Source organism: Acanthaster planci, linkage group LG04 (genome assembly GCF_054643075.1).
Source record: "Acanthaster planci isolate LZ-2023a linkage group LG04, COTS_SCS, whole genome shotgun sequence".
Classification (NCBI taxonomy): domain Eukaryota; kingdom Metazoa; phylum Echinodermata; class Asteroidea; order Valvatida; family Acanthasteridae; genus Acanthaster; species Acanthaster planci.
In genome coordinates, this window is record NC_141780.1 from 4,777,191 (window position 1) to 4,796,588 (window position 19,398).

A 19,398-nucleotide genomic window follows, 5' to 3' on the forward strand; every position below is an offset into this window, starting at 1 on the left:
GGCTGAAACAACACGTACACCTATATGAGCCATCAACTTTGCGGCTTCACCCATTTCCCACAAATATACGTTTAATTCGAGCCGTAGCCACATTATTCGGACGCAGTCTAATCTTAGCCTAATATAGAGGGCGCTAGACTAGACGTCAAGGCATTTTTAATATTTCGGCTTGATTTCCAGTTTTGGTTGATGTCAGGGGCTTTAGATCATTTTTAAAAGTTTGTTCTTGGAATAAAACGCACTCCAAATTTTGATTTCACATAAAACAGTTAGAGGTTCTTGCAGTAGCGAGAAAACGGACCTGCATTATGTTGGAAGGATTCTAATGAAAGGACTTTTTTTTTCAAATGAAACGAACCCCTTGCCGACACTTAGGAAGCCACGATTTGAAAGCCTCTTTCTGTGTTTACATAGCAAGCCAGAGATGTGTACCCTCGTCGTCTAAATAAATACAGTGATTGCAGACAGTACAGCCACTTGAACGCAAGTAGCGTAAATCCCTCTCTCCTCTACGTCAACGGTTTACGCCATCAGAACGCAAGTTTCCTTTTTTCAGTGGTTTTCAGTGAGAGTTCCATCATGTCAATACATCAGGACTTGACTAACTTTTCCGTATAGTAATACTCCATCCCCCAGAAAGCGATAATATGCCATAAAAAGTCAAACTAAACGATGAAAATGTCGAATAGGCCCAACTTTCCAAGAATGTTTCAGGCTTGTCTTGTAGGGTGTGTGCATAGGGTGTTAATTAAGTGATATCCGTGTATGGGACTCTTTTCCTTTTCTTTGTAAATTGTAGGCAGGTCGAAGTCCGAGCATGGGAATACCCTGACCATGTCCAATTACTCCAAATGTTAACAATTCGTAGATGCCAAGTTACTCGATCAGACTAGGCAGGTTGATGGGCCAGTGGCACTGACCACGCTGACCAGGGGCTAATGCTCATTTCCTTCCTGATGCCACCAGCACCACTGATGGAATCTATGAAAGTGTTGGAAGCATTGCAAACCCAAACTATATAGCATCAGTCCCAACTGAAGTTTTTACGGGCCCAACTACCAGACTACAGTGCTAAAGTTATAGGTTTGCCCAACTGAGTGTATAATGTTGGCTGATACATTTTGATAGGAAATGTCTCAAGCCAATGCCAATTCTGCCATCACTCGGCCAATCGCCTTTTCGGTCAAGGCTAATTCGTAGTTAACTGGGTTTGATACTGGATTAGCTGATAGCGCGATGCGATTGCGCTGATCGACAGATTGTGCCCAACACAAGTTCAAACAACCTCCACAGTTGAGAATGTCAGACATCCTCAAGTAGTCACAAATTTTGCTCAGGGATAAATTGTTGACTGACAGGCATCTGGATACTGTGTGCTTGCCTCAATGTGAGAGTGTTGACATCTTTTGCACTTCCCGGCTGTTGGAGATTAGTAAATTGAATGTCAAGAAGGTTTATGTGGACTAAACACACCCAAACTTGATTAATACTGAATGGCTTGTTTCGGTATTGCCCTGTTTTCCTGGACAGGTCTTGCTGAACGACGTGAGACCGTTACCATGGTTTTGAGCGTATACATCCTCTCTGCTGCGGTAGTTGCTACAATTTGCTACGTAGCCTATTTCCTTGTGGGCTTAATCCAAGGTGTCCGCAAGCAACGAGCTGCACTGAAGCAATGGCCAGGACTCCCAACCCACTGGCTCTATGGCAATATTCACCAGGTAATGACAAAAAAGTGAACTTCCTAAAAATGTTTAGTTTTGAAAGTCCAACCCATTTTTCCATTACCTGGCCATCGAGCAATTACGCTTTGGCACATGCGATGTCGAAAAATATAGACAGCCGGCCTTGAAAAGTTTTGAATCTGTCAAAACATGGTCCACAAGCCTATATTCTAGGTTCAGTTGGGGTGTTCTTTCAGGAAGTTGGGATTATTAACCAAGTTGTACCTGCCTTAGCAGGTAATGAAACCAATAAATACTGCAATGATTTTTTTTTTAATTTTGATATTACCACACAAAATGTGATAATTTTGAGTGGAAATTATTCAAGTTTGGTAAATGTACATGCATGTATACCTTTAATTTGCCTGGGCACACTTAGAGAAGTACCATACAAGGCCCAAACTAAGTGAGGATAGTTTCCAAGTTTACTTGAGAAAATTACCCTTCTTAATAGAGAAGCACGGTAGCCAAAGGTAGATGCCAGACTTGTTGGTGCACCAATGTCACCTGTCTTTGATTTGTATTTCTGACTGAAATACCTTGAGGACTTGTAAGTAAATTCGGGCCCAAGCCCAGACGGAGTTCCCTTTGAAATTTTTCCACGAAATTTGCAGAAAAATACTGACAAAGTGTCTCCTTACGTGAGTTGGTACATGGTACCTTGCTGCAGCCAGTGCCGGTTCCTTGTCACTGCTGGGTTTCTTGGAATCAAAATGAAACACGAATTCTATGAAGCATGACGAGGTCTCTCCTGTTACAGACAACTTTTTTTTTCTTTTCTTTTTTCTTTGTTTTGGTTTTTTTTTCTAAACTGTACTATTTTTGTGACTGCAGCATCCGATGTTCGATGCAAACATCCGGAGTCAGGGCGGAGACCCAGGGTTTAAGTTCCATCGTGAGTTGACGGCCCAGTACCCACGAGGCTTCTACTTCTTCATGGGTCCAACGAGGGGTGTCCTTACAGCCAACCATCCCGACATCATGAAGCCCATCTTAAAGAGTGGAGGTGAGACCTCAACTTCTTTTAACGCTAACCTTCCTGATTCCGTCAAAACCCAACAGAGGGGTTTGAAAGTAGAATCCAGTCGCTGACACCAACTGTGGCATAACAGAGGAGACATGAGGACCCATCAAGTATCCCCCTCCACAATTTGAGGGCCCTGGTGAAAAGACTTTTTCTTGTTCCACTCTGGACTGGATAGGAAAAAACGACAAGATCTAATTGCAAGAAGTTGATGATGATGAAACATTTATTTCAACGCTGTCATTCTTTACAATGTAACCAAACACATTGACATTACTTAAGTACTGAATATATCTGGCCATTAAATTGAGTAACATTACATAACATAGGATTACACATTTGATAAATTAGATGACAACAATTAGGTTTAAGGTTAAGCAGGAACGCTTTTGTACCCCAACCCTTAGACAGACAACAACCTTACAATCCAACATAGGACAGAGAAATGACGAACAAGACAAACCAAACAAATACGAAACAACGCCGCATTAATGGAGCACAAATAAATATGATTTAGGAATATGAGCCAAGCAACCGAGTTCTTAGATCTCTAACAAACACAGATAAAGAAGGTAATGATTTGAGAGAATCATCTAGACCATTCCAGTATAAGATACCTTGATAACTTGAATAACATCGTTCTTAGTCAGTGACATTCTGTTGTTTGACATTCACAGAGAAACACCAATGTTCCTCACAAACAAATTTACTGAAAAGCTTAATCATACTGTTCATGATTACCAAAGTCATCTCTTTCCCTCAATAATACCCTTGAATCTCTTTCACCCCATCATGAGCAGACCCTAAGCCGCTCCAGCAGGGACAGCCCAGCTATCGGTTCGTCCTGCCCTGGCTAGGGGAGGGCTTGCTCTTGGCCAAGGGCAGTAAATGGTTCCGTAACCGTCGCCTGCTCACCCCGGCCTTTCACTTTGACGTCCTGAGACCCTACATGGGAGTCTTTAACGAGGCGGTGGACATCTTACTGGTGAGTGAAAACCAGCTTGTTTATCTCGTGCTTGGTGGAAATGAGTCTGGGTATGAAGACATGACTATTGTTGTCTCTTGACTTCAGGAAACACTTAAGAGTCTGACAAAACTTATTTAACCATAGAATGCAACATCTCAGAGAGTTTTGAGACGTTGGACTGAAAACAGCTGAATTTGGAAACAGCATTCAGGAGTTGAATTTTGAGGGACCTGGACTCGCAGACAAGTCCGATATTTTATTGTCACTGACTGACCACTAGCATACATGTTTAAACTTCCTGGCATTTGCTGCCAAGCAATAAAATTTACCCGTACACTGGGTGCGTCTTGGCAGGCGAAAATGGACAACTTTGCTGAGAGCAGGGAGAGTTTTGAAGTGTCCAAGAACGTCAGCGCCTGCACCCTGGACATCCTTCTGCGCTGTGCCTTCTCCCAGAAGATGAACTGTCAGACCAGTGGGTGAGCAGACACTTATGCCCAGTGGCCCTCCTGATCTTTAATGCTAGTCTTTAATTCACTGTGGGCTGTTGTGTCAGGACTGTTACAGGCTGGTTAATTTTCATTTCAATTTGTTTTAGTTTATGCCAGAGGCATTTAGAAGAAGATAACAATTTCTAATCTCTTTTGACAAATTATTTAGTTATCCCCCGATTCTGCTTGAAAACTCGAAGAATTCAAAATGTGCATAGCATGCTGTCCTGCATGAAATGGGGCAGCAACTATCTTTGGAGGCCAAAAAAATGAGACACAGATGCCTCAGTTGTTTGTTCAGAGCATGATGGGCATCATACTGTCCAGTCAGGATATTAAGATTGTGTCTCATTATTAAATTTAACTGTTAAAGGCTGAAAACTTGCAAGATACTTTGACACAATGTTAAAAAAAGAACTCCTGAGATGATTAGAACGCTTGCTTGAGATAAAATATAGGTTTTTTTTTTAAAACTCTGGTTTACAAGCACAGATATCTGAGCAACTCTGTGAAGTGTAAATCATTACTTGGGAAAAACAGGCAGGTTCTTGAAAAAATTTCATACACGGTTATCAAAGATGGAAATTTCATCAAAGGGTTTTGTCGTTCCTTTGATTTTTGGGGGTGGGCGAAAAGAGGACGCCTTTTTCATTTAAAGGAAAAATCATTCAAGATCTGTTATATTTCCATTGTAGCTTTGGGATTGATTTTAGAATTTTAAACAAAGGACCTTATTGATATAAAAGAGGACCTTATTGACATAAAAGTGTGTTTTGGTTTTGTTTACAGAGAACATCCCTATGTGGAAGCCGTCCATAAATTGACGTCTGATGTGATAGAAAGATGCTTGTAAGTAGAGGGCTTAGTCAGCAGGGTGCAGCATGATTCCTGCATTTTTCCTTACCGTGAAGAATTGACGGACTGTTAAAACTGATTGAAAAGTGAAAATCAGAGAACAGATTGTGGCTTGAATTGTCCCCAACAAGTGGTTTTGGGGCCAGGCATTGAGAACATTCTGTTGTGGAATTATCTTTGCACCACAGGTAGTGACACGTGGCAGGAAAATTATAATTTGTATCAGTGTTTGGTCTGTAACTTTTTTCCTGAGGTACCTCAACGTCGTATCAGCCAGACTCCCCCTGGTTAACCACTTACCACCGGGGTTGCTGGTACCGGGCACATATTCTTTATACGCGTGGCCGGGGTCTCCGATATCAGACAAAGGGAACTGGGCCTTGTAACAAAAGGCCGTACTCGTAACAAAAGACCAGGCTGCTGGGCATTACCAATATTTTTTCACTCTCAATAGTGGAGATAATCCAGCCTTGTTCTGAAACAGTATACCACGGTTTGGGGTGTTTAGTGCGAGCGGATTACCACCGGGGACAAAAGCGCTCCACCACCGCAGCGATGAGCCACACAGCACCGCTGCATACTAATCTGGCCCCTATTGAAAAGAGGTCAGCAGCGCACTGTACCAGGTTCGTGAACAGAAGAAAGTTATATAACACCGCACAATGTGGGCTCTTTTTACAAGGCTGCAGGCCTGGCTGAAATACTCAGGCGTCAATAGATTTGTCTGTCAGATTAGAGTAGCCATCAGCTAGTCATTTTTGTGGGCGTAAACGTCCATTAATTGAAATGATGAATTTTTGAAGAACTTTGAAAACTGAAAATCTTGAAAATGTCCCATATGTGTGCACTGCATTTTTCAAACCACCCGGCAGCAAGTGGTAAAGGTGTCAAATTGAACTTTTCAAAGGTTTACTCCACTAGACCACAATTAACTTTCCTTCGTCTGCATCCCTCAATTTGATTAGCCGATGTTTACCTTGTGTAAGTGTCTGCAAAATTTCGGTTTCTAGTATAGTGGCAATTCTGAAACACCGTTCAGGAACACAAAAACTTGCAGCATGTCTCTCAAGTTGTCACTCAGGAAATTACTCGGTTCTGACGGATATACGTAAGAAACGAAAACCTATTAACTGAGAGAAATAAAGATTAAACAAGCACTGCATGAAATGTATAGAGCACCGAAGTGTGACGTCACTGTGAACCAGAAAGTGCATTGCAAACGAATGGAGTACGCGCGCGTGTTGGTTCACGCGCTGGTTCTCGCGCTAATGCCTTTTACACACTAATTGTGCGCGTGACGTATTCACTTCGGTACTCTATTGGGGGTTCCAGAAAAAAGTGTACTGAACTATTGTTTGACTTCCTTAAAATTTGCCGACTGTAGTGGGTAGATACAGCTGATAAATGTCAGCATTGAGACCGTTCACTTTCAGCAGTCATCTTTTTTGGAGGGAGGTCTATTTCATTTCAGAAAGAGTAAACTCAAAAGGATCTCTGGTGTATATTCTTGTACTAAGAGCCAAATACGAGCGATTCACAATAGTGCACCACCAAGAGTTTGCAACGCATTGACCAATCAGAACGCACGAAATTTGTCGACCCTTTCCAAACGCGCAGTGGGTCGACAAATTCCGCGCATTGTGATTGGCCAACGCGTTGCAAACTCTTGGTGGTGCACTATTGTGAAACGGCCGTATTACCCAATATACCACGTAATTCAGCAATGGCAGCATTGCAGTTTTCTAAAATGTATTTATTTTTTTCCACCCCCCCTCCCCTCACCAGTGCGTTTCAGTATTACTTTGATGTCCTCTTCAACATGTCAAGTTTGGGAAAGAAATTCCAGAAGAATTGCGATTACGTGCACCAGTTTGCCGACAGTGTCATTAAGAGTCGCCGAGCTGAGCTGGTAATGTTAACAACAATAATAGTTGTGCTTTATGCACTGCTGCTAGGCTCAGCATGTGTATCCCTGTTGAGAAAGATAGTGACAGTCAGTCAGGATGTGTAAATCTGATCAAATCTGACGGGTTATGATGTCAAGCGTGCCTCTACTCGCCAGCAGCTGACGTCCACACACACTGATCCCCATTCGTTTTGTACTTGCGCACAAAGTTTGAGATGTCTGTTGAGGCAGACCACATGTTGAACTTTGTCACTCTACGTACTTTGTGCTGTTTAGGAAAGGGTGCACCCTGGAGTGTTAAAAAGATATGGGGCTGAGGTGAGAAAATATACAAATACTGTTTAAATGATTCTTGCGAATTGTTATTTCTGGTGTGTGACTATACATCAGAAGTTGGCCACTATATCGTGTCACAGTTTTCAGCCACAAATAGTCCTGTTGGCAAGTGGTTAAGAATGCCTTTGACCTGGATTCAATGCAGGAGAAAGCCCAGCAGGCCGATACCACCGTATCGCCCGGCCGCAAGTACCTGGACTTCTTGGACATCCTCCTCTCTGCCCGAGATGAGGATGGCAAGGGGCTGACTGACGTGGAGATCCGTAATGAGGTGGACACTTTCCTCTTCGAGGGCCATGACACCACGGCCAGCAGCCTGACGTGGATCCTGTACTTCCTGGCTCGTCACCCCGAGCATCAGGCCAGGGTGCAGGAGGAAATTGACGACGTGCTGGCTGGCCGTAGCTCGGACAACGTCGAGTGGTGGGTTATGCCCGGCTGTGGTCCTTGTGTTTCGAGCAAGATAGAGTAAAACGCGAAGGCAGTGCTGAATATGTAATAGGTTAACCTAGGATCTCTAAGAATGCCGAGGTGGTTTCAGAAATGATTGATTGGTACGGTGAGCAGGGGTAGCATTTAAAGTGTTGAAACAAAGTTCAGGGGATTGTGCTGGTAAATATTATTTTCTTTCCTCTTGACCTAATAAAAGTTATTTCATTTCTTTGTTACTCCATATATTCTTGCTTGATAACAACCTATTTATTTCCTTCCCTAACAGGGATGATCTTGGCAAATTCCCATACCTCGTCCAGTGCCTGAAGGAGTCACAGCGAATCTACCCGCCGGTGCCGTTCATCCAGCGGGTCATTCAGAATGATGTGGAGATCGACGGCAAGATTCTTCCAGCGGGGACCACCGTGGACGTGTCCATCTACAATCTGCATCATAACCCGGAGATATGGCCCAACCACATGGTGAGCAAACGACAAGAGTCGCATCTTTACTTGCGTCCATAGTTCGAGTGTGGATCATTTTAGGAAAAAGTTCGACTAAGCTACCTCTCGAATTTGCAGTCGATTTTGCCTGGATTTATTTTGTGCACAGGTCACCAAGGAAAGTTGACCAGTGGTCAACCAATTGGTCGTCCCTTGAACTTCCTTGTGTATTTGCACTTTCCTCATTTCTAGCCCAGCGTATTCAGTGCCTGTAAAAAACAAAAAGTCTAGATTTAGCCTTGGCTGTTGGACGTGAAAGAAGTGTCCTCCATGTTAATACCACTCCACGCAGAGTACGTTTGTAAAGAATTTTTTTCAGTGATGGGGGCGGTCCAGACAGGTTCTCCCTGCATATTCCAGTTGAGGTATTGGGAACCAGTCTGTTGCTTCACTCGCTTGTAGAGCTGAGAATGGTCAGATTGAGGTTTATTCTGATTCGACGTAGTCTGGGATCTTGTCTAGGACCAGTAAATGTTTGGCCTGACCCTATCCATGAGGCACATTGTTAACAGTGAGGGAGATCTCCACATCATTTTTAAAGATGCAATCCTGCCACATTGTAAAGGTGACTTGAAAAATTTGCTGAAAACAGAACATAAAAATTGTTTGGACTGTTACCTGAAGTGGGATTGTTTTCCTATCCTGGTTTATGCCCGACACAACATCAAGGCCACTCAATCAAAAGCTTCACGACCAGTCCATTGTGTTGAAACACCGCCTTCTCGTGACGGTGACTTTTCCAGTGTCCCCGTTCAACCTTCAGCCGAGTTATTTTCCAGCCGATCCTTTCACATTCTGCAGGAGTTCATTCCAGAAAGGTTCTCTCCAGAGAATGTTCAGAAGATGGACCCCTTTGCCTACCTTCCCTTCGCGGCCGGGCCAAGGTCAGTTCACACCTGCATTGGCTCACCAGCCACCTTCATTGCTGTACCCCTAAAACTGAAAATACCCACACAACACAGGGACAGGATACCAACTTTCTCAAGATTTCCTGCCCAACTGATGTAAATGTCAGAGGTTGAGATCTGTTGACCCCTTAGCATCAGTACTAATTTATCGGTTACTCCAGCAAGCCATCTGAATGCTGGGGCTATTTTTTAGCGAACAAATTAAAGGGCATGGTTTTTACACAGAAACAATGGTCCTTTGGCAGGAACACACCCCAAGTGCACAACACAAGAGTTGATATGCTCATTTGGCATGGAGCTCACTGAGCATGCGCGACTAGTTTCAGTTGAATGTACAGTGCACCAGTTTGAATTTTTTATTCCCACCAGTTGGTCTCTGCTTGTGAGGGGGGGTTGCCTGTGGTCAGCAGATGGGATGTAGCAGGCTGCGTAGTAATGGGCAGGGCAGTCACTGATGGGTTTGACTCGCTATGTTGATATTTCCGCCAAAATTTGGTCTTTGGGTGGGGGGGAGAGGGGGAGAATTCCTGAGAACTGGTTCTCCTGAGTGTCTTTCCCCCTTCCTTCCGAAGGAACTGCATCGGCCAGAACTTTGCCATGAACGAGGAGAAAGTGCTGCTTGTCCGGCTGCTGCGGCAATTCCGCATCGAGCTGGACCCCGACCATCCAGTCGTCCTGTCCTCCCAGCTCATCCTGAGGGCCAAGTACGATGTCAAGATAAAACTCACCAAGAGGCAGCTGTGAGTTGGCCACACAGATTGGCAAACTTTCTACCAGTACTGCAGGAACACCCCACGACCAGAAAAAGCACCTGTAGTTATATTAAATAAAGTGTACTTTCTAATTCTGAGCCAAGGGTGTTGGGTTCAAATTTTGAGGCAATTAACAGGGTAAACCTTGCTTTAATACTGATATACAGTGTACAACGAGATGCGTATTTTCTTTAAAGTTAATTAAAAAGAGGAATTTTGTAAAATTTTACACCAACGCGACAGTTCAAAGAATGAAACGACTACTACATATTTACCAAGTGGCCTTTATTATTTTTCTACAAACACAATTCAAATTTACATTGATTTAACCATGAATGTCAACGATAAATTCTTATAATGTTTGCGATTGAATGCGTACATTAATCAAGAGCAGTTTATGAACATTTGTTGAAAGAATACAAATGCTATAAAACGCACAACGTTTGTAAAGCACTAAATTCAAGTTGATGAGAAGTACTGAAATTGACTCGTAAAAATCAGAAATTTGTACCAAATTTGAAAAACAGTATGCAGAATACAAATGTTTTTGCATCTGGTTCCCCATCAACACCACCTCTTTAAAATCTCAGAACTACTCTTTGCAGCAGACTGAAACAGTGGAATTTCTGGTTGAATACATTTATATGACAAGTTCACAATGACAGTGTAATAAGTTTGGGACCAAAGACTGTTTTGTTTTCTTTTTTAAGCAAGTGCTGTATTAGATGTCACTTATACAGCTGAATTTGAAAAAGAGCTTTAAACATTAACCATAAAACTATTGGAATATTTTGTTGAATACAGAACACTTGTACTGACGTTTGTATATTGAAGTACAGTGCAGTGGTATATCTGCCGAATTAGACAGCAATAGCAGCCAACAAAACAATCACAAATCTGTTGAAGTTATGGGATAGCGTCTGTGCGACAGCAGCAGTGTGGAGTTGAACACATACTGAAAAGTGAAAGCTAGATGTACATGTACATGAACGATTTCATACTGAGGCAAGTTCACATTCCTTTTGAGAAGAGGTATGTACATGGTTTTGGAGAGTAGAAATTCAACAAGAAAATGCGTGGTGTGGGTGAGATGAAATAACGAGGTTACGCTGTGCAGGTGAATGGAGTAGAGAGAAGACAGTTCACACAATCCTGTTCTGTGGTTTGTGGGGATGCACTGAAGTCCGCCCCAATTTTCTGGCAAACGCGTCTTGCCCGCAGCTTGGCGCCGACCAGGGCAGCCGCACTTGTTCTGTAATTGGTTGGAACCACACACATGCCGGACACCAGCTTAAAACTGTGGGAACACATGAAAGCATTCACAACTCCACCCAATGTTTCCTGACTGAAGAAATCTTGCCTACAACTGGCCAGGGCCCAGGAGTACCATACAAAATAGCCTCTCAGTTTGAGGGATCCAGTGGTTTAAATTTTCTTACTACCTACCAGCGGGAGTACAGGACAACACAGCTCAAAGTGATAAAGGTAAGTATGATGTCAAGCTGCCAAGCTCTTTGAAGCCATGACCATTGACTGTAAAATATCTCCTTAGCTTGGTTGGTGCCAACATGCCAGCGTAATGACACACGGCGGTATGCAAAGACACAAATCGCCGTATCCTGGCAGGTCATTCAGGCTTCGTTTTGTCCCACATAACTTACAATGCCAAAAGTTGGCTGAATATACCCTTCTGCCTGGCAGCAGCCAAAAGTTACGCAGACTGAGGTCCGTGCTGTTACTCTGCCTCGGATTTCAATTTGAACACCTTTTCCTGACCTGTTACGACAGCTTCAAAATTCCCCCCGTGGCCACAAACGTTTTCATGAAAGGACAGGCACGTCCTGAACAAAACGATAATTTCTGCTATCATGGAGACAAGAAGTTTGGTAATCTCAAGAACTGGAGTGTGCAGTGTAATTCCCAATACTTCCGGGTCTGAGAACGTGACTCGCACTCTGAGGGTGCTGTTGCCTGCTCAGGACACAAAATTGCGGCCTGTGATAAAGCGCATATGTGCATCCAGTTTGACAGTGCAAGTCAAGCTCAGTGTGTTTAAATGGTATATGGTTCCAGTGAATGGTACAAGAGAAACCTTGGAGCGACATTGCACAGGTCACCCATGTCCGCACTAGAAAAATCATAGGTTATTAAAAAATCTGATTTGTAGAGCTTTACGCATGGTTATAAAAATGTGCACGGGTCATTCTATGAATGGGAGGTCTGCAAGTGACCTTTGTGTCCCTGTTACACCAGTTAATGTGATGACGAAATACTTCTTGAAGTGAACTCAAAACCTTTTTTATGTCTGACAGGTACTTTGCATTACTTAATCACTCTTGCAATTTAAAGAACGTGTTTGTAAATGTATAAATCATACATCAGATGTGATAGAGACACGAAAAAAAAAAAAAAAGAAGGACCCCAAAGAAATACCAAATGACCCACCAATATAAATATGTGAACCCAGGTGTAGTGTTATGATTGCCTGAAATAGTCTCGCCCTTGAGAACCTTACCGGTAAGTTCAAAGCCAGCTGTTTTGAAAGAGTTACTTTTTTAAATTAAGGCATTTTTTTGTTAAGTTGAGTGAATTTGGTGGCACTTAACACACTCCGTGGACGTGGACAAAAATTTTATATTGACCCTAACAGTCCTCAGTCCTCCAACAGGTGAAGGATTGAAGTGTTGGGGTTAAATATGACAATGACTGACGTGTAAACCATGTCAGGCGGGATATGGAGTTACAAAAATATGTAAAGAAATGACTTACATCGTCTTCTCTTTTATGTAACAGATACTTTTGCGTATAAAAGTCTCATAGCACAAACTTGATAATGTTACAAAAATGCTACATCAGGACACGATGCAGTTCTTTCCTCTCTGCTTGGATTTCTTCCGATGGCCAGACTGCTTTTGATTGAAAGGCTGCGACTGAGAACGAGTCCTTGCATAGGTCTCCACGTAACGGATTCTGGGCCCCAGCTGAGCCTTGTGACTAGGGCTGAAATAGTCCTCATCCTCTGACGAGGATGAACTGGAGAAATAGTCATCACGGTAACCCCTCCTCCGCCCGCTGGAGTAGCGATCCATAGCGGCTCTCTGATCGAGCGTGATCTCGGAGCGCGAGCGGCCCGTGACCCTCTCCGAGTGGTACACGTTGGACTTTCGGTCAAAGTATTCCGGATCCCGGGGATTCCTGGGCTGCGTGGAGTAGTGTCCCATGGTTTCCGGCCTCCTCATCCCATTGTGGTAGTTGGCATTGGTTTTGGGCACCAGACCGTGCCTGTAGCTACTGTCCGAGCGTGGGGTGACGAAGCGCTCTTCGTTGATGCTGTGTGTGGACTGTGTTCGCTGGGAGCCTCCAATGGTGTTTGTGGCCGTTCTAACGTCGCTGGTTGCCCTCCGCTGCATTTGATCCGTGCTGGGTGCAGCCTTGTACCTCCCCTGCACCACTTCCTCCTTATAGGCCCGGCTCTGTGCTGCTGCAGTACTGTTCCGTCTCCTCTCTGAGGCAGTCCTGACACTGGCACGCCGCCTGTCTTCAGCTGATGTCTGCGATTGGCGCCGCAGGTCGGGCAGTGAGTGGCGCGACAGGTTGCGCGACCGGTGAATAGACTGCTGCGTTCGCTCCTCCGCAGTGGCCACCGACAGGTTGTCCAGGTTGAGCTCCTCCATGTTGATCGGCCGCCGGCTGCGGCTCATCTTGGGCGAGCCCAGCCCCATGGGGTCGTCCATCTCCTGTGGGGAGGTGAGGGGGCCAGCCGTCACTGCCTTCTCCCCCCGGCTGCAGCTCCCACTGCAATAGATCAGTCCGTGCTTGGGCAGGAAGGGGCGGCCCAGCAGCGAGACCCCGCAGGTGCAGCACTGGAAGCACTTCTGCGTGGCGTGCCAGTGCTGGCCTTCGTGGGACATCTGACCCTGGTCCACCCCGATGGGCTCGCCGCACGTGTCGCAGTACTCGGCGAACATGGTCTCGAAGCAGGTGCAGCAGTAGGGCTTACCCTCCCGCATGATGTAGCGCTCACCGCCCAGCTCCTTGTCGCACTCAAAACAGCAGAAGTGCTTCATATGCCAGCTGCGACCCTCGGCCTCCGTGCATTCATCGGCAAAGATGATCTGAAGATTGGAGAAATCAAGGAGATAAAAAGCAATCCGGTTCATTAAGTGAAACTGCCTCTGGGTTTAATGCTTGAGTCAATAAAGGCAGTTCATAAGCCTCTGTCCATTAGAATCTAAAACCTGGTCTCGTTGATTCAATGAATGCATAATAGTCTAATATAGAAGCCAATTTACAATTAGTTTAAAGGGGTTGGATTTCCAAGATGTAGTGGGCCTCTGAACAGTACAATTTTGGTACATTTGAGATGAACATATTTGGGCTATTTTTTAAAGAAAACACTTCCAATTGTTTGTACGTACATGTAGTTGGTAAATTAGTAAATTGTTACCTGCTTTTATTCTGTTCCACAACACGTAAATTTCTCAGTGTATTGTGACCTCAAATTGACTTGTGCTATGAGGATATTTTGGAGAATGTTACTGTTTTAAGGGTTACTGTAGTTGGCCACATTTTGTAAGCTCTCCTCAGAGTAACAGTTTCACAACATACTTTGAAGTGGGTTAGATTTATTATTTCTTACTATAAAAATTACCCCTAACTTCCTTTGCATTTTAATTAAGAATATCTTGCATTATCTGAAATCAACTTCTCTGCAGACCACTACTGGCACGTTCTTTATGCTAAAATGGCCAGGGTCAACCCATTCCCATGTAAAAATTATATAAAGAAGCTAGGCTCCACATAACAGTCCTCCATCCTGCAAAAACCATTGAACTCCCAAGTAGTTTTTGAAAGAACAGGAAGGCCTGTGATTATTCTGTATGTCCATATGAAGTTATCCAATGAGTTACCTCGTCGCAGGCAGCGCAGCGGGGCTTCATGGTCTCGGCGTTGTGCCGGCCGCAATAGATCTTGCCCTCCCGGTAGAAGTAGATGAGATCCACCAGCTGCTCCTTGCAGACCGTGCAGATGAAGCAGGCTGGGTGCCAGCAGGCGTTGGGGCCGGCCCGCGAGGCGAAGATGGCGATGTCTCCGCCGCAGACAGCATTGCCGCACTGTGGAGGGATATGAGAGAGATCGAGAGAACAAGGACAATCTACTTAAGCGAGGGTTTGATTACATTGGAACCTGATGCTTCGTGAAGCCTGCAAAACGAAACCTTAAAGGAACCAGGAAAGAGAAATATTTTTGTAGATTTGACAAAAAACCCTTGAAATTGAACCTTTGGGTTTCAATTAACCTCATTCTAAATTTTTGTTCTGCAACTTTAACCCATATTTTTGATGCTTTTTTATTTTTATGCTAATGTATAACCCCTGCTTTGGCAGATTTCATTTTCTTTGGCCATTCCTTGCTGTGTAAGTATATGGCAATGATCCAGCAAAAATCCTTTTCACAAAAATGTTCCCAGATAACAAATTTGAAATTCACAATTTGAACATGAAAACATGCAACCTGAATCATGTCTTCCTGGATTTGCATCAAAGCAAAAGCACCCTCACTTGTCCAGAAATGCTTGGTCAATTTTTAATGTTTGAAAAAGTGCACCATTCAGTTCACATATCTCAAAAAAAAAGTCAAACAGTCTTCATACATGGGAGAAGAGTACAGAGATACACAAAAAAGTGATTCTAAGAAAAATTAATTTCCTGGATCCTTTAAAAAAAATCCCTAGCCTGGGATTTATACATATTTTCATCATGCTTTAATGAAGAACACCAACTGAACACATTTGCACTGAGCTGACCTCCTGAAATCCCGAGATTCAGCAATCAAGGATGTGATGATAATCAAATCAATGATACACTGATGACAGAAATGTGATGTCAGCCTTTAAAGTTTTACTCCAATCAAACAAAGCATTCTGCAACTGTGGTAGATGCCCAACATGAAATGTAGGGTCAATTAAACATTCACCATGATAAATTTGAAAAAAAAAGTACCGTTTGGGTGGATTTCAATGTCGTGGTTTCTGACTTCAAACTTAATTGAACAATGCAAATTTGAGTGCACTCAAAAGTTAACTGGCAAATGCTCCTGAGGGAGTTAATATTAGTGTGAGTGATCGACTTCACTGAAGTACATTGTACCGGTATCTGTACTGAAAGCCAAGCCTGTGAAATTATACACGTATCACTAAAAGCACTTTCTTTTTAGTACAACCTACATGTCCGTACAAGACAGTTGGTTCATTCGTAAGACACTGAATTAAAATCCTTTCAGTCCATTCAATGTCAGCATTTGCAAATACCTGGTAATTGAAAGGATAAAGGGAACAACGTTGAAATTTGCTCTTTCCCCTGTCCAAAACTTGAAGTGGTATGGCTGTTTTCAAGCAGGGAACACAAAATTCCGTCTGAGGGTTTCTGGCGTCGGGTGTTGAGTATCCAATGCCCCGGACCCAACGTTTGGCACTTGGGGATGGCGGACTCGACCGCTTCAGTGTTTACACACAACATATTTAGGCATTTGCAATTTCACTGATACCCCTTCTTCACTGAAATGCAGTCACTTGGTATCACACAAAAAAAAATCAGCCTGATAAATTGAGAACTGGCAGTCACTTCGACAGGAAGTGAGACGCTTTAGAAAGCGGTGGAACTATGAATTCATAAATTCAAATGGCTTCCGGGGGGGGGGTTGCACAAACTTATCACTGCTGCAATATATGTAGGCCGGCCCATCGTAAGGAACTCGCTGGCCGTAAGTTTGTTGTTAAAAGTGTACCCCCAAAAAATTGAAGCTCAGCTGCATGCTAAATTTGAGAAGGAAGAAAAACCTTCAGCACGAAGCAGGATACCAGCTGAAGTGTCACATGTGTACACTTGCTGATGTCACTGGTGCTCAGCTGAAAGGAGCAAGGCTCATGCCACTACATGTATGTGACTGCCTCAGCCATTCACGTGTAGCTTGCACACTGAACAACAAACTACAACACAAAGATTCCCTGCTGATTTTTTTTCAGAGGACATCACAGAAAACAATTTGCTTGCCACAAACAACTTTTCACTTGGACACCCAGCAATCCTGAGCAGGTGCACTCTGAGTGTCAGTATTCTGTAGCTAAGCGTAAACATGCACAGATGCTCCCCAACTGCAAGTGTGCACTCTACACCTTCAACTACACGGCATGGGTAACAAGGAAAAATGAACCTGCACCATCCAGCCGAGCTGTGGCATTCTGACAACAGCCAATGTTATTAAAACAGACCGGGAGTCAGATCTGTTACATACAATAATAGCGCTCGGCGTGCAGCCACAACCGTGAAATGAAGCCCCCACTGCATGGGGCCGAAAACCTAACCAAATGACCAGACCGCAACTCGCACGGTTTGCGTGCCTGAAAGGGAGAAAACCAACAGTGAGGCTGTGGCATTTCATATAAACTACAGGCTTCGCTTCCAATGACTTGTCAAATTCCAAGATGTAGTGCTTGTGTGACAGGGCATTACCTTATGCGAGTGACAGAATTGGGACTAATGTTTATCAAATGTCAAAATTTGTATGATTTGAAGACAGTTATATTTTCCATTCAAATAACAATTTATCAATACTAAATTTTATGGCTTTTAGCTGAAAAAAAGTAGCTTCATACCATAAATCAAAGACACTGTTTGGATTTTTTTTTTGGTAGTACTTTTTAAGGTAACAATGAAGAAGAAATTAAAGGCTTGATATCAGGGCAACATTTGAAAAACTGTGCTTTGGTAAATGATGTGTGAGCTTTCTGAAAAAGGGCTTGGCAATTCCCATCAAAAGAATAGCTTTTTAAAACAAAATCATGCCGATTTACAAACATCAAGTCTTCATATGAATGTGTGCACATCTTTCAGGAATGTACCTGAACACTGACAATTGTTCTTGAGATTTCAGGTATACAGAAAATGTTTACAAATCCAAGACACCAAACTGAAAAAGTCTGCTAGTGTAAAATTTGGGGGGGGAAAAAGCTGCAATCGGGGCTTACACCTTTAAGTTTCCTCGGCCCCCTCCCCTCAATTTCCAGCCTCACCTCTACTCAAGAACATATAAACAACCAATGAAATTTTCTCAACCTTAAACCTTCATTCCACCCAGGCCGCCATAAATATCTCCCTCCCCCAATAACCCAATAACCCCTCACCTCGTAGCACACGCAGCCGGCCAGGGTCAGGGGCAGGGGCCTGGCCGTGCCCCGGCCCAGTGCCTCCCGCTTGCGCTGGGCGCTGAACAGCTTCAGCTCCCGCTTCTCCTCCTCGCTCAGCCCGTTGCAGTAGCGCACCTCGTTGTCGTGGGGAGGCAGCTGCTGCATCAACGACTTGATGCGGTACTTCTCCCCCTCACTGTTCACGTAGGGGATCTTGTCGTCCGGCAGGGCGTTCATGTACTGGTGGACCTGTAGGATAATGCAAAGGAACCAGTCTGAAGGCCGGCTCATGCTTTGGCTGAATGCAAAACGAAGCAGCGATGACGTCACAAAATATTTGATGAGAAATTTGCTCGAGTTGAAGCGCTGGTGCATGTGTCTGATATGAAACTCTCGGTATGTTTGTTGAACAGCCATGACTTCAAAGCTAACGCATTTAGATTTAATCACTGCTGTGCCAGAAGTAAAAATGCAAGAAATCTCATCAGCACTTGACCACAAAGGCTGATGAAAAAATTCCTCGAATACTCCGAAAATGGAAAGACGCTGAAAGAGGTGGTAAACAGAACCCACGGCGAGCGCGTCAAGAATTTGAGTGCATATTAAAAGAAAATCATTCCATGGGACCTGTCACAATACAGCCAAGACATCAGTAAGTACACAGCCCAGCCCCTCCATTTTTTTGCATTTCAGAGGTGCCGGTTTAACCCAGTGCCCAGTATATAGAGAGTTGCGACATACATGTAAGTGCCATCAATGTTGGGGAAAAAAAGGCAGGTGTATGCACCAGTGCACATGGAGAGTTAGTACAAATGCATACTAGCTGCATGCTTTACTGTACACATAATGAGCAGCCTTTTTGTGTCCGAAATCTGAAGCTGGCGCTATTTTCTATCCAGAGGTGAGATTGACCAATGATAAAAATAGCTGAAAACAGCTGGAAAAAAAAGGCATAAAGAAGCTGAACTGTGAAAATCTCCTATACTTTTGTACGTAGCCAGTGAGGAAAAAAAGCTGAAATCCAAAACAAAAAAAGCTGAAATCAGCTAAAAAGCTGAGAAATCTCATCCCTGTCTATCTACCGTACATAGAGCTCTGTTGTAACATGTTAGCCATCCAGATTTGTGTTCCAACAGTTCCTTGCTTTTTGACATGAACAGTTGACATTCTATTCTGGGCCGATGATAATTTGGCACTGGTCCAAGCTTGGAAATGAACTCATTTGGTGAAATCTCAACTGTGACTGTCATTCGAAATGTCGGCTAAGCCAGGTCTGTCTGCATTCGGTAGATCTCTGCATGACTACCAAGTCCTT

At 43.8% G+C, this 19,398-nt stretch overlaps 2 protein-coding genes across 8 annotated transcripts in view; one reads left to right on the forward strand and one right to left on the reverse strand.

Annotated features, from left to right (window-relative positions):
- Positions 1-335: 335 nt before the first annotated feature.
- On the forward strand, positions 336-10,704 carry LOC110974186 (cytochrome P450 4X1-like). The gene is made up of 11 exons (XM_022225635.2): positions 336-537; positions 1,531-1,721; positions 2,559-2,730; positions 3,549-3,733; positions 4,070-4,194; positions 4,996-5,055; positions 6,847-6,970; positions 7,449-7,726; positions 8,022-8,217; positions 9,040-9,122; positions 9,719-10,704. Exons 2-11 carry the CDS (start codon positions 1,560-1,562, stop codon positions 9,888-9,890), a joined length of 1,557 nt encoding a protein of 518 aa, XP_022081327.2. The 5' UTR covers positions 336-537; positions 1,531-1,559; the 3' UTR covers positions 9,891-10,704.
- Positions 10,167-19,398, reverse strand: part of LOC110974185 (prickle planar cell polarity protein 3-like) — a 60,320-nt gene continuing 51,088 nt past the window's right edge. For all 7 annotated transcript variants that reach the window (XM_022225627.2, XM_022225630.2, XM_022225629.2 and 4 more), the window contains 3 exons: positions 18,081-18,332; positions 14,809-15,012; positions 10,167-14,013 (listed from right to left, as the gene is read on the reverse strand). In XM_022225627.2, coding sequence (XP_022081319.2) covers positions 12,751-14,013; positions 14,809-15,012; positions 18,081-18,332 — 1,719 coding nt within the window. In that variant the 3' untranslated portion in view covers positions 10,167-12,750. The remainder of the gene's footprint in view (positions 14,014-14,808; positions 15,013-18,080; positions 18,333-19,398) is intronic.